We start from the raw sequence: 13,004 nt of genomic DNA, 5'->3' as shown, positions 1-13,004 counted from the left end.
AAAATCTTAACAAATAATATTTAATTTTTGATTTTTCTATTTTAGTTTAATTAAATTAATTTAATTTTATTAAAATAACCAACAAATATTTTTATGAAATATTTTAATATTTAACTACCAAAAACATTATTGTGAAAAATTTTATATATTTCATACAAAAGTGCAATTTTTAGCCAAATAATTTATTTGAAAAAAAAGAATAATTAATTTAATACAATGCTTTTACTTTAAGAGTTAATTTGCTTTAAGTAAAGAAAGTTGATTCTATATAAATATTAACTACAATATTTTTATTAAACAAGTAATATATATATATGACTTAAATATAGAAATATAATTTTTAAAAATTACTTTAAAAAATTTGTAATTTATTGAAGATAAATCAATTCATTTTAATTTGTTACAGTCCTTAAACACTTAAATTTAATACTTTTTTAGATTTAAAATGGATCTAAGGAGTTAATTTATTTTGAGATATGCTGCTGCTAAAAAATCTTCCTTTCTATTAAATTGCCTCGTTAATATCTTTTAGTTTAGAAGAGAAATATTTCAAAGGTAATTTTTCAGAGTTATTATTAAGAATTTATTCTTTTTTTGTAATTAAATTTGGGCTTTAGATTTAGCTTAAAAAATTCTTATTTAATTTAGGCGAAGGAGTTTATAATTATTTCAGTTTATTTTCTAAAAACTTATTATACTAGGTTGAGCTTAATTAATTTGTTTTTTAAGTAGATTATTCAGTTTTTTAGATATTTTAATTTGCATCTGTCTTAATTAGGAAAGAACTTTTGTTTTTTTTCTTAGTAAATGTATCTGTTTAGTAGTAAATGCTTTATTCAAATTTAATATTGCTTTTATCTAATGTGTTTGTATTATTTTCAAATGAATTTAATTTTTTTAGTTGCATAGAATTAACTCTCTTTTTTTATTAAACATTATTTTAGTAATTTCCATATTCAGATTCATAATATTGGGAACACTTTTTTTTATCAATAAATGGTGTAACTATTTGCGAAAGGAGCAATGAATTTTATGTTTTTTTATTAAAATATTAATTGTTGATATTTGTATTTTTGCTAATATCTAAAACACTATCAGAATCTTATGCTGCAGAATAATTCAACAAAGAGTAATGCACATATTATTCTAATTAATAAAAAAAAAAGAGATTTTAATCTGAAAATTTTTTTTAATTTTTACAGTTTTTAATTGGAGAATTCTATTCATAATTTGATGATATATTTTGTTTTGGTGAAGAATCTAAGTTTAATTCAATTTTTTTACGTTCTGGAGATCGGCTTTCTTTCTAAGTAAATATTTCTTTAATTTATACTGAAGGTTTTTATCTTGTATTGAAGTATCTTTGCATATTTTTGTTTGAAGATTGAAGCTTTTCGTCAAGATTTTTAAAAAATTAGTTTTCTGCTGTTTTATACTTTTTTTTATTCAAAAAAAAAGAATGATGTAATATTTCTTAATCAATCAGCATTTTCATTTTTTCATAATTCTACTTTTTACTAATTTTATATTCTTAGGCTTTATTTATCATGGCACTATCATTTAAAGAGTGAATATTAGAATTTAAATTTATTTTCGTTTCCTCTTGCTATTATATTTTTTTATCATAAACCAAAGAGTCTTGTGAGCATTAACTTAAATTTAAATCATTGAACTAAGATATCCTTGAATTAACTTATTTTGGTGAACCAAGTATGATTGCTTTGTTTTAAATATTGTTAATTATTATAGAGAACTTAAAATCTAAATTACGAGATTATAATTCTGAAAACGGTTGTTTAGATATTCTTCCTAAATCTAATGAAACAGACATAACACTCATTTTCTTTAAATATTGTTGTATTTATTTATCTGGTGTAGATACTCTGCTTTCTTGGCCAAATAATTTTTATTATCTTGTTTAACTATAAAACAATTTACAAACCTTTAAAATTATGAATTCTTTACCTAATAGAAGATGCTTCATCAAATTTTGTATTCTATCCTTCTCCCTTTTAATTTTGCTTTGATGAAATTGTTTCTAATTTAAATCTTTTGTTATCATTTTAAGAACCTAATTAAAAAATCAAAATATTTTTAACAAAATAACATTTTTTTTAATAAAAGTAAAATTTTTTATTTTTGATTAAAGTATTGATTTTCATGATTTTTTTTGAAGAAAATTCCTTATTTATAAATTCAAATAAAAAATGATAAAATATTGCAAATGAAATTATTTGAATTCAGTAATTAAATATTTATCCACACTAACTTTTTATTTTTCTTCAAAATTCTAAAAATTTATTTCATTTTTATTTTATAAATAAGAGAAAATCTTTTAGAGGGCAAAAGATTTATTTTTAAGAGGGATGGTATTTTACTTTAAAATAAACTTGAATTCTGGTAGAAAGAATTATGCAAACTTTGTAGATCCTCTTGCTCATTTGGATTTTTTTGAGTAGAAATTACTTTTTTTCTTATAAAATGATATTTGACGATATTATTTTGCTTTTCTTTGATTTTATCTTCCTAAGGTAGAAGAGGTTTCTTAAAAAAAATTTGATTTCTTTTGGATTTCTGTTGAGGCTAAATGTTTTCGTTGGGAACATCAGTTTAAGCTTTGGAATCTATCAACTCTTTTTAGAGAAGCTATTCTTGCTCAATTGATGAAAGTTGTTGGTCTAAATATTATCCTTATTTATTTTCACATATTTGCTGCTTCATTTAACTGAATGTTGATATTAATTTCTCAAATTGAGTTTCTCTAAATAGATTTTTTTATTATGCAAGCTATTCCATAAATTTAATTTATTTCTCATCATATCCCATCTTCTTAAAGAACTCTCTTCTATTAAGAATCATCAGCTTTTATTTCAAACATTCTTATAACAATCATAAACTCTTGTAAATATATTTTACTTCGCCCGTTCTAGATAAGCAAACTACATTTACTTTTCTTTTTTCTTAAGTGAAAAACTCTTCTTCACCAAAAGATTAGTTAGGTCCAAGAATGCCTAGCTATTTAAAATTTAAATAATAAGCTAAATAAACAAATCAATTAATATAACTATTACATCAACAACTATTGATTCCTTTTTTTTTTGATTTACATTCAATTAGCTTGTTGCATCTGCCTCAATTTTTATATACGCTGTCCTTGATACCTAAAACAAACAAAAAAATATTTTTTAAATAATTTGTTTATTTATCTTAAACTATAATAAATTTTATTCAACTATTTAAATTCAATTATCGTTAAGTTTAGTTATTAGCAGTAATATAATTTAAATTCTATTTAAAAAATCAATAAAATATTTAATACTTTAAACTCTCCTTCTCTTACAACATAAATTTTATCACTTTTTTCACCTTCTTTTACAATTACATCCCCTTTCTTAAAAGGAATAATTTAAAACAGTAAATACAGATTTTTTAGAGAATTCCCAGAAAACCTTGAGAATAAGTAATTTTTCTTTAATCTAAGCAACTCTTCTTTAAATTATTTTATCTATTAATTTTCTTAAATTAATTATGAGATAAAAAGTATATTTAAGTTTATATATGAATTATACTGATAATCTTATCAAAAGAAATCTTGTCGAAAGTTATAAAGTGGCAATCAGTAATGCATGTTACTGTAGCACTTCTTGGCTTTTTATCAATTAGTGCAAGCTCACCAAAGGATTCTCCTATTTTTCATAATAAGGATTAATTAATTTTAGTATCTAACTAAACTATTGATATTTATTTACCTTCATTCAAATCACGTATATGAACTTTTTCAATAAGAACATCATCATTTCCACCTCCTCTCTAATTTTGTTATTCATTATTTGTATCTTATCTTTTAAAATCAACATGAATACTCACTTTTCCTCTCAAAATAACATAGAATTTATCACCAGTTTCGCCTAAAATAGTTTAATAATTAATATATCAATCTAAGAGTACCTATCTGTAGCTTTTCTTAAATATTTAAATCTTTTTTAATTTGCAAATTACCTTATTCAAAGACTTTATCTTCAGCACTACAGAATTAGTATTTAAAAAACTGTGCACATTGCAAAATCATGGCTTCATGATTTTTTCCAAAATGATTTTTAAAAAAAGACAAATTGGAAACATATTTCGTAATAATCCTTGAATCTTTATAAGTTCTAAATTTGCTATTTATCTTTAGTAATTTGATTACTTCCTTTATTTTATTAAAAAATTATCTTCACTATACATTACTACTAATATATAAGTCAATCTTAAAAATGTAGATAAATCAGTGTAATATTTCAAGCTTTACTTCAATGAGAAGTTCCCCTTAGTAATGTTCAAGATCATCAAAAATATTTTAGCAGCTATTTTAAATTGATTCTACTTTTTTTCTCTCCTTGCTTATATTACTTCTACTATCATTTTTTTTCTCTATTGTTTTTATTGATAACCTGAGCTACTAAGATGGCGCAAGATCTTTTTCAGAATGACTACTTGACTTTTCATCCTAATCGCTAATCATTGAATAACTACCTTTAAAGGAATTATAGTTAATAAATATAATTTTTGTATATATAGTTAAGTTTTTACCTTCATTCTGTTTGCTTTAGTCTTACAACATTATACAATTATTAGTAGAATTAACTTGTATAAATATTTTTTATTTATTAAATCAATTCGACGATTGACTGAAAATTAATTTGCACTTATTTAATTAAATTAAAATACATAATCAATTATCAAATAGTTAATTATTTATCACATATTTATTTCCTTTATAAATCTAATTAGATTAACTCTTAATTATTTTTTTTTTGATTTTTTAATCTACTTTCTTAATCTAATCATTTATTTATTCTTAAAATTTCAAAGATTCTTTCTTTAGCTGCTTTTGTTAGAAAAAAAAAATTAATTGAATGAATTAAGTTTGAAAAATACTTGAAAAAATAAATCTATTTTATAAATGAGCTTATTTCACTTTTTTCAATCATAAACAAATTTAAAAATATTTTATAATAAATATGGATTTTTCAAATTTTAAAATAAATTAAACAAAGGATGAATATTTATTTTTGATTTAAAAATGATAGGGAGCCAAAGATTGTAATTGAATTGATTAGAAATATTAATAAGTAATTAATTAAATACTGAAAATATTAATCAAAAATTCATTTTAGCTTATTTATTTATTAAGAATAATCAATCTGCTCTTAATATAATGAGTACTTTTGAGTAAAACTTAAATACTTTGCTAAAATTAAAATAAGAAGTTTTAGGTATAAAAATAAATTATTCAAGCGTAAAATAATTTTGTAAGTTTATCTTAAGATATTATAAAAATATTTTTAATTTAAAAAGGAGATACATAATTATCATAATTTACATATGATGGAAGCATAATCGAATCAGCTTAAAAATGCTTATGATGAAATTGATTATCTTAAACAAAATACCTTTGATAGTCAATCTAAATTTAATGATTTAACTAAAGAATTAAAAACATATAACGAATAACTCAAAAAAGAAAATCTCTTTCTTGCGCAAGAAAATAATCATTTAAAAAACTAGGTTTCTAGCTATATGAATGGATTGTAAATTTAAAAAATTTTGAAATACAATTTAGAATTTTGAATTTTTATCTATTAAATGATTAGTTAAATTAAAAAGTAAAATCACAAATCTCCTAAATTACTTTTAAATTATAATTAATATTGAAATACTCGAAAATAATTTTAATTTTCCAAATAAGATCTATCTTAAATTAATTAATCAAATTTGAATACTATTAAAGCTTTTCATTTTAATTTAAAAAATAAAAAATATCAAATTTATATCAATAAGGTAGGAAGTAAAAACTTACTAAATATCATCAAATATATCAAATCAAATATTTTTTGGGATTTGTTGTTTGTAATTTAAAATATTGTGAAAAAATAATTTTTTTTTCATTTATCACTTTGAAAGAAAGCCTATCATTAATAATTTAAATATAAACTAGTTTGATCTATTAAAAAAAAAACATAATTTAACCAAAGTTAATATAAAATTTTTTAATGCAGCCAATAAAGATATTTACACTAAAATTTCCAAATTTTTATTGTTAAAATATTATTTTTTTTAAAAAAAATAGTGAATAAAAAGATGTGGAAATACACAATAGGATAAAAGAAAAAGAATAAGAAATAAATAAATATAAAAGGGAGCTAGAAAATTTAAAATTGATGCATTCTTAAGAGTTGTATATCTTAAAAAAGAACCAAAAAAAATGATATTAAACATTTTTCAAAAAATTTAAAAACTCAAGCAACAACAAATTAAGCATGCATGATTAATTAAGAAAACTAAACTTTAAAGTAATTCAATAATTTTAACTAATTTATAATAACCATCAAAGCTTTTCACCTAAATCTACTGCTTTAATGTATTCTTCTTCAGTGAGATTTAGAGATCTAGCTATTTCTAAATGTGTTTTTTATTTTTTTAATAGTTCAATTAGCTTTTGCTATTTTTTAAATGCCTAAATTAATTCTTATTTCTATCTTTCTAACCTTTTAGATTCTATAACTAATTTTTCATTTTATTTTTTTAAATCATCATTAACCTCTTTTTAAATTACACTCTTTTCCTTTTATTCTACTTTAAAGTTTTCTAAATCATCTGTTAACTTTTAAATTCTATATAAAACATAAAAATATTTCAATTTTTATTATTTTTTAAAATGTTAATAATTACTTAGCTTCTTTTTTAATTAATCCCTATTCTATTTTATTAATATTTTCTTTTTATTCTTCTAATTCCTAATTTATTGTGTGAAAAATTCATTATCTTATAAAAATAAATATATCTATTTTACTTTCAGCTAGAGCTACTTTTCTCTTTGAGAAACTTCTAATTTATATTTAGCATCTTTTGCTTGTTATTTAATCCCTTCATATTTTTCAGTTATTTATTGAATTTAACTAACAAATTATTTTTAATTTTCTGAAAGAACTTTTCCTTTTCCTTCAAGCTCATTTATTTAAGATTCTACTTCTAAAAGTCTTGAACTCAAACTATTTGCATGGTTTTCGCTATCTGCAATTGCTTACTTTTCTCTTTCAATTTCTTCTTCTAAAATTTAAAAAACATTTATGCCTTAAACTAATTATTATAAAATGTCTTTACCTTATTCGGCTTGTAATTATCTTAATCTAGCAATTTTTTATATAAGTTCTAATTCATTTTTCTTTTTTATTTCTTCTATTTTATCAATCAAATCCTTTTAGTTTTCTTATCTCCTTTGTTAATTAATAGCATTTTACTAATTTTATTATTCTTATTATTCAAAATCATTATAATTGTCTTCAATTTGAGTCCTGCTATTTGTCTTTTTTTGCTAAACAAAAAATTATTTTTAAAACATAATTATCCATTTTAGTAATTACTATTTACATTATCTACAAAATTTTTTCTTTTCTTTTCAATTTCTTGATTCATTTAGAGTAATTCCTATTCTCTACTCTTTAAATATCCTAGTTTATCATTAGTCGACATAGCTATAACTTAATGTTTTTTTAAGATACAAATTAATTTTTTAATTATTAAAAAAGTGGTTTGCAAAAATTTAAATATTCAAAGATTTTCTAATAAACTAAACAAATTTTTAAAATAATCTAAAAACAAGCAGTATTTAATAATTTAAAATATTATGTTAGTAAAATGTAACATTTATAAGTTAAATATATTTTATTTTAAAAACGAATCAATTTTTTTCAAAAAATTTTCAAATTAAATAAATATCTTATATAATTAGTTTAAATATATTTTTAAATTTAAATAATACAAAACAATGTCCTTTAAATATAAAAAGAGCTTAAAATAAAGGTAGAAATTTATAAAATTTGATTTTTTTTATTCATAATCTGGATACCATAACTTGAGTTTTTCAAATATATTTTATTTTTTATCAAATTAAATATTGAGGTAAAACTAAAGTAAGTTCCAACGAACACCTTTTAATATAAGCTTAAAAAATATGAAGGAAAAATATATTCCAAATATTAGTTTTGTATTTTCAGAATTAACATACCATTTAATTTACTCTGAATATTTATGATCATTCATTAAGGATTAGGAATTTTTGAATAGTATTATGTTATTAAAATGTAACATTTATTATTTAAATTTATTTTATTTTAAAAACGAATCAATTATTTTCAAAAAATTTTTAAATTAAATAAATTCTTTATTAAATTAAATTAAAATGTATTTTTAAATTTAAATAATACAAAACATATTCCTTTAAATATAAAATAGAGCTTAAAATAAAAGTAGAATTTATGAAAAATGCTTTTTCTCATTCATAATTTGGATACCATAACTTGAGTTTTTCAAATATTTTTTATTTTTTATCAAATCAAATATTGAGGTAAAACTAAAGTAAGTTCCAACGAACAACGAACACCTTTTAATATAAGCTTAAAAAATATTAAAGAAAAATATATAAAATATTAATTTTGTATTTTCACAATTAACATACCACTTTATTTACTCTCTGAATATTTATGATCATTAATTAAGGATTAGGAATTTGTGATTATTAATAAATATAATTTATAATATAAATTTTAATCAAAAATATTGAGAGTTTGCTTGTTTATTTCTATTAACAAAATTTTTTTTCAGAAATTGGTTAAAAAGATTAGAAACATAAATTAAATGTAAAGCTGGATATTTAGTGGCTATTTTAACGATTACAGGGAGTCTCTTTAAATAAACTAATCGTTTGGTGATTAGTTACTTACTCTTGTTAAATCAGAGTATTTATCAATTAAAAACCAAACAGTATTTGATGTAAGTTACTCAAATTTATTTAAATTATTCTACCAAATATTTTAGATTATTAATCATTTAATAATAGTGTGTAACGCAAGTTCTCAAAAGAGCTCTTAACTAAAGAACACATTTAGAAGTAGAATTTCTTAAGAAAGCATTTAGAGAAGTATCATTTTTTACCTCTGTCGAGAGAGAAATGAATAGCTTTTTTGTATCTAAGCTTCTAAAACATTTATAATATAAATTCATTGAAGCAAGGACAGAAATATTCAAAGCAGGTAAAAAATTTTGTTTTTTCTATATTTATTAAAAATTTTGTTTGTTGAATTACTAAAGGGGATAAAGGTTAAGACATGTATATCATCTTAAAAGGAAAAGTTTGGGAGATGAATGAAATCCCAAATGTAGACGAATCAGATCCGAATATGGAACCTTTAGATCCAGAAGTATTAAAACTGCTACCTGAGGAAGATTTTTTGCTTCATTGCTACCCAACTCATTCTGTATCTATAAAAATATTAATTTCTATTTGATCTACGATATCTATTTTTACAAAATGAATAAATTTAATTAAATTAAAAAATTTTAATTGAATCTTAAACTGATAAATTAATTGTATTTTGTTAGATTAATTAAAAATAAATTTACTTAAATTTGATAAATTAATTTATTCATCTTCTAGTTATTTAATTTCAATTAATAACTTTACATAAAAGATTTACAACACGAAAAAAAGTGGAGATTATTTTGGAGAGATTTCACTAAGACATGGTCACCCCAGAGAATTCACTACAGTTACTAAGGAGGTTATTTTTAAATTATTTTGTTTATTTTTATTAAATATCCTTTTATTTATTTATCTACATTAGGATACCCACTTTGCTACTATATCAAGAGAACATTTCAACGACTGTGTGGCACTCTACTTTGCTAAAACGAGAGACGATTTTTTAAAATTCTTTTTGACATTTACTATATTCTCGAGCTGGAAGAAGAACGAGATTGAAGTAGCTATGCTTAATTGTGAAAATATAATTTACAAAAAAGATTCTTTAATCTACAAAGAAGATGATTAAGATTAAAACATTTACTTTATTTACAGCGGTGAAGTGGAAGTATGAAATATTTATTTAATAAATTATTAAAATATTTTTGTTAATTATTAAGATATCTCATACATGTGATATTTATGACAAAGATCCTAATTCTCTTTACAATTAAAGAGAAGATATACTACTATAAAAGGAAGAGTTGTTCAATAATTCTGAGTTCACTTCTTAAAATAAACACTTAAAAATTAATAAAATAATATCTTCTCTACTTCTTAAGCATCAGTAAAATATAAAAGAAAACCATATTCTTGATATTAAGAATGATAAGATTCTCAAAAAGGAAGAATTATAGAAAGAAGTTTCTCAAAAGCAAAGGCAGGGAATAAAGCTTTTATGGTAAACTGTCAGAATTCCTATTTCAATATTAGGAAAAGGAGAGTCTTTTGGAGAAGAGGAAGTTTTTTAAGGTAAAGTTCGATGCACTTAAGCTAGGGTTGTTTCAGCAGAAGCACAAATTATATCTATGCCCTTAGAAGGTATTTTTAAGTTGAATAATTCATAAAAATTCAAACTAAATAAATTTAGAGTTCAAAAAGATGATGATCAAGAGAAAGAGAAATTACCAAGAATACACTGAATATTATATAAAAAATATTATCCATAATAAAGTTTTAAACAGATAGAAATAACTGGCAGATTCTTTAAAAATTAAGTAGCTATACTTATAGTATGAACATAATAATTATATTAGTGATGCAAACAGTGAGAAAAAAAAGAAAAAGAAAAAAGCAAAATAGATCAGTCAATAATAAAGACCTGTGAGTGCAGCAGCTTAATCACAGTCAATTAAAAGAGATAGAAAATAATCTGTTCCAATTTAAATCTCAAATTAAGATAAGCTATTTAACAGCACTGGAGATGGATTCTTTTTTACTACCCCTTCTAGTCCATCAATAAAAAAATAAAATACAATCTATTAATTTTAATCATCTCCATAAAATACTAGAGAAAACACAATCGAAGCAAATCCTTAAAGTCAAAACTCTAAAAGTATCATAGAGAATGTTTACACTCAAAAAATATTTTCGTTTCAACAAAATAACTAATCAAGAGCCAAAAGTGCTGAAAATAATTCAAGAATTAAAAATAGAATACTTACAACAAACAATTCTAAAGAAAATAGTCTTGAAAAGATTAAAGTATAGCCTATGCTAAATGAATCCCTTTCTGTAGAAAAGAAAATTTTAAATATTCCAAGAAGAAATAGTATTAAGAAGAACTCTGCAAAATCCCTTTTAAATGAAATATAAATCATAGACTAAAGCAGTTTAAAAGATCCTTAATCAGATTCCCTTGAAAAAAATCAATACTAATATAGGAATAGGCAAAATTTAACTTCTTTTAATTTCTTTTACAATAAAGTAGCAGATTTTCATAGTGGTTAAGAAGATTAATGTACTTCAACAACTCATTCAAAAACTATTGGAAGTACTTTTTATTATCACAGTAATCAGACTTCTCCTGGAAGCAGAACCTTAAAAAATAGAAGCAAATTAAATTCTAGTGTGACGACAGATAAAAATTCAGTGAATACCGGCCTAAATCATTAAAGCAATAAGAATACTAGTGTTAGCAATAAAAATTAGAGGAGTAAAAAATTAATTTAAGTTAAGGATATAATAAGGCCTGGATAAGATAAAGGCATGAAGGATACAGTTAATACGAAAGAAGGTGGGTGCTCTAATTCAATGAAAAGGCAAACAATATCTTCAAGAAATTCTGTTTCATAAAATTCAAACAGAAGTTCTCTATAAAACTCATTAAAGGTATAATTTTGTTAAAAAAAAGATATATTTGAAACAGTAAGAAACGAAAATGAAAATGAAAAAGATGAAATTAAATTAAATTAAAATATTAATCCTAAGCACGAGGCTTTATATGGCGGTGAAAGTAAGAATTTAGGGATTAAAAGAACTTATTATAATTCTGATATTCTTCAAGAGGTAGAAGAAAATAAAAAACCAGTTGACATAAATAGTCCTATAATTGATATATAGAAAAGCTTGATATAAGAAAGACAGAGAAAGCTTCAAGATAGATAATATATTTAGGAAAAATATAAATTCTTGCCAATTTAATAAAATGCTGATAAAACTATTATTAAAAAGAGTGATATTAATGATATAGGAGTAGATTAAAATAATAAACGAATACCTTTTAATGCAGCCAAGTTTTACATGAGAAAGGAAGAAAAGAACAAATATTTCAATTAATTTCAATTAAATAATTAAAATGGTCACTCTAAAAAAAATTTAGACATGTATAATACAAATAATCCAAGCAGCTGCACAAATAAACAAAAGCTAAACCTTCTTTAAAAGCAAAATGAATAATATTAAAATATGATCAATACTTTCTTGAAATATAATAAAACTTCAATTTAAGATGAAATAAGTCTTATTAAAAATTGTATTATTTAATACAATGTTGATACTAGAGTGCCACTGCCACCTAACAAGCAGTGAATTTTCAAAATTAAAAAATTTGAAATAAATTTTTTGTAATAAAATTAATAATTTTTATATTAACAAAAATTAATTTTTTAAGAAACAACGATAAAAAGCTTAATTAAAGACTTTAATAATATTAAAAAATTTATAAATTTGATATTAATCTATTTATTTATATTTAGTTAATTTTTATACTTTTAAATATTAAAACTATTCTTTCAGTAATAATTTACCATATTTATGAATTTTTTATTTTAGTTTAGTATATTATAGATCTTGATATAGCTTTTTAATTGATAAAATGATAGATATACTTACTTAAATATTATTTTTTATTAAAATTGGTTTTAACTTTTTAAAGATTATAATATACTAAATTTTATCTGAAAACTTAAAATCTTTTAATTCTGTTTGAAAGTTAAGTATTTTTGCATAATCTAGTTAGCTTAGTTTAGTTAAATAAACTATTTTACATGTATCCTGTAAACATATTGCTATGCTAGAATAAGTATAATTTTATATAAAAAATTAAATAATAAAAGAATATTTTTGTTACTAAAGTTTTTATCCATAGATTCAAATAGTTTAGGATTCTTTCATCTTATTAATAATAATATTAAAAATTTAAATACAAATAGACAATAAA

At 21.2% G+C, this 13,004-nt stretch overlaps 4 protein-coding genes across 4 annotated transcripts; 2 read left to right on the top strand and 2 right to left on the bottom strand. All coding sequences in view use genetic code 6, as the record gives it.

Annotated features, from left to right (window-relative positions):
* Window positions 1-382: 382 nt before the first annotated feature.
* TTHERM_000729098 (cyclic nucleotide-binding domain protein) lies at window positions 383-4,603 on the bottom strand (the record flags this gene model as incomplete). The annotated part of the gene is made up of 13 exons (XM_012799346.1): window positions 383-1,146; window positions 1,201-1,719; window positions 1,771-1,922; window positions 1,966-2,071; window positions 2,379-2,862; window positions 2,917-3,015; window positions 3,072-3,161; window positions 3,320-3,516; window positions 3,570-3,686; window positions 3,750-3,908; window positions 4,000-4,192; window positions 4,292-4,515; window positions 4,573-4,603. 13 exons carry the CDS (start codon window positions 4,601-4,603, stop codon window positions 383-385), a joined length of 3,135 nt encoding a protein of 1,044 aa, XP_012654800.1.
* A 597-nt stretch (window positions 4,604-5,200) lies between these two features.
* Window positions 5,201-6,251, top strand: TTHERM_000729097 (hypothetical protein; the record flags this gene model as incomplete). Its single annotated transcript, XM_012799345.1, has 3 exons — window positions 5,201-5,281; window positions 5,341-5,573; window positions 5,732-6,251. 3 exons carry the CDS (start codon window positions 5,201-5,203, stop codon window positions 6,249-6,251), a joined length of 834 nt encoding a protein of 277 aa, XP_012654799.1.
* Window positions 6,252-6,370: 119 nt separating this feature from the next.
* TTHERM_00729070 (hypothetical protein) lies at window positions 6,371-7,515 on the bottom strand (the record flags this gene model as incomplete). The annotated part of the gene is made up of 5 exons (XM_001022692.2): window positions 6,371-6,656; window positions 6,715-6,779; window positions 6,836-7,092; window positions 7,147-7,357; window positions 7,414-7,515. 5 exons carry the CDS (start codon window positions 7,513-7,515, stop codon window positions 6,371-6,373), a joined length of 921 nt encoding a protein of 306 aa, XP_001022692.2.
* Window positions 7,516-8,679: 1,164 nt separating this feature from the next.
* Window positions 8,680-12,373, top strand: TTHERM_00729060 (cyclic nucleotide-binding domain protein; the record flags this gene model as incomplete). Its single annotated transcript, XM_001022691.2, has 7 exons — window positions 8,680-8,814; window positions 8,882-9,074; window positions 9,133-9,299; window positions 9,513-9,602; window positions 9,666-9,911; window positions 9,964-10,384; window positions 10,434-12,373. 7 exons carry the CDS (start codon window positions 8,680-8,682, stop codon window positions 12,371-12,373), a joined length of 3,192 nt encoding a protein of 1,063 aa, XP_001022691.2.
* Between the last annotated feature and the right edge of the window lie 631 nt (window positions 12,374-13,004).

This window comes from Tetrahymena thermophila (assembly GCF_000189635.1).
Source record: "Tetrahymena thermophila SB210 genomic scaffold scf_8254476, whole genome shotgun sequence".
Taxonomy (NCBI): Eukaryota; Ciliophora; class Oligohymenophorea; order Hymenostomatida; family Tetrahymenidae; genus Tetrahymena; species Tetrahymena thermophila.
The sequence above is the reverse complement of the archived record's forward strand: the minus strand, read 5'-3'. Positions and strand labels throughout refer to the sequence as shown.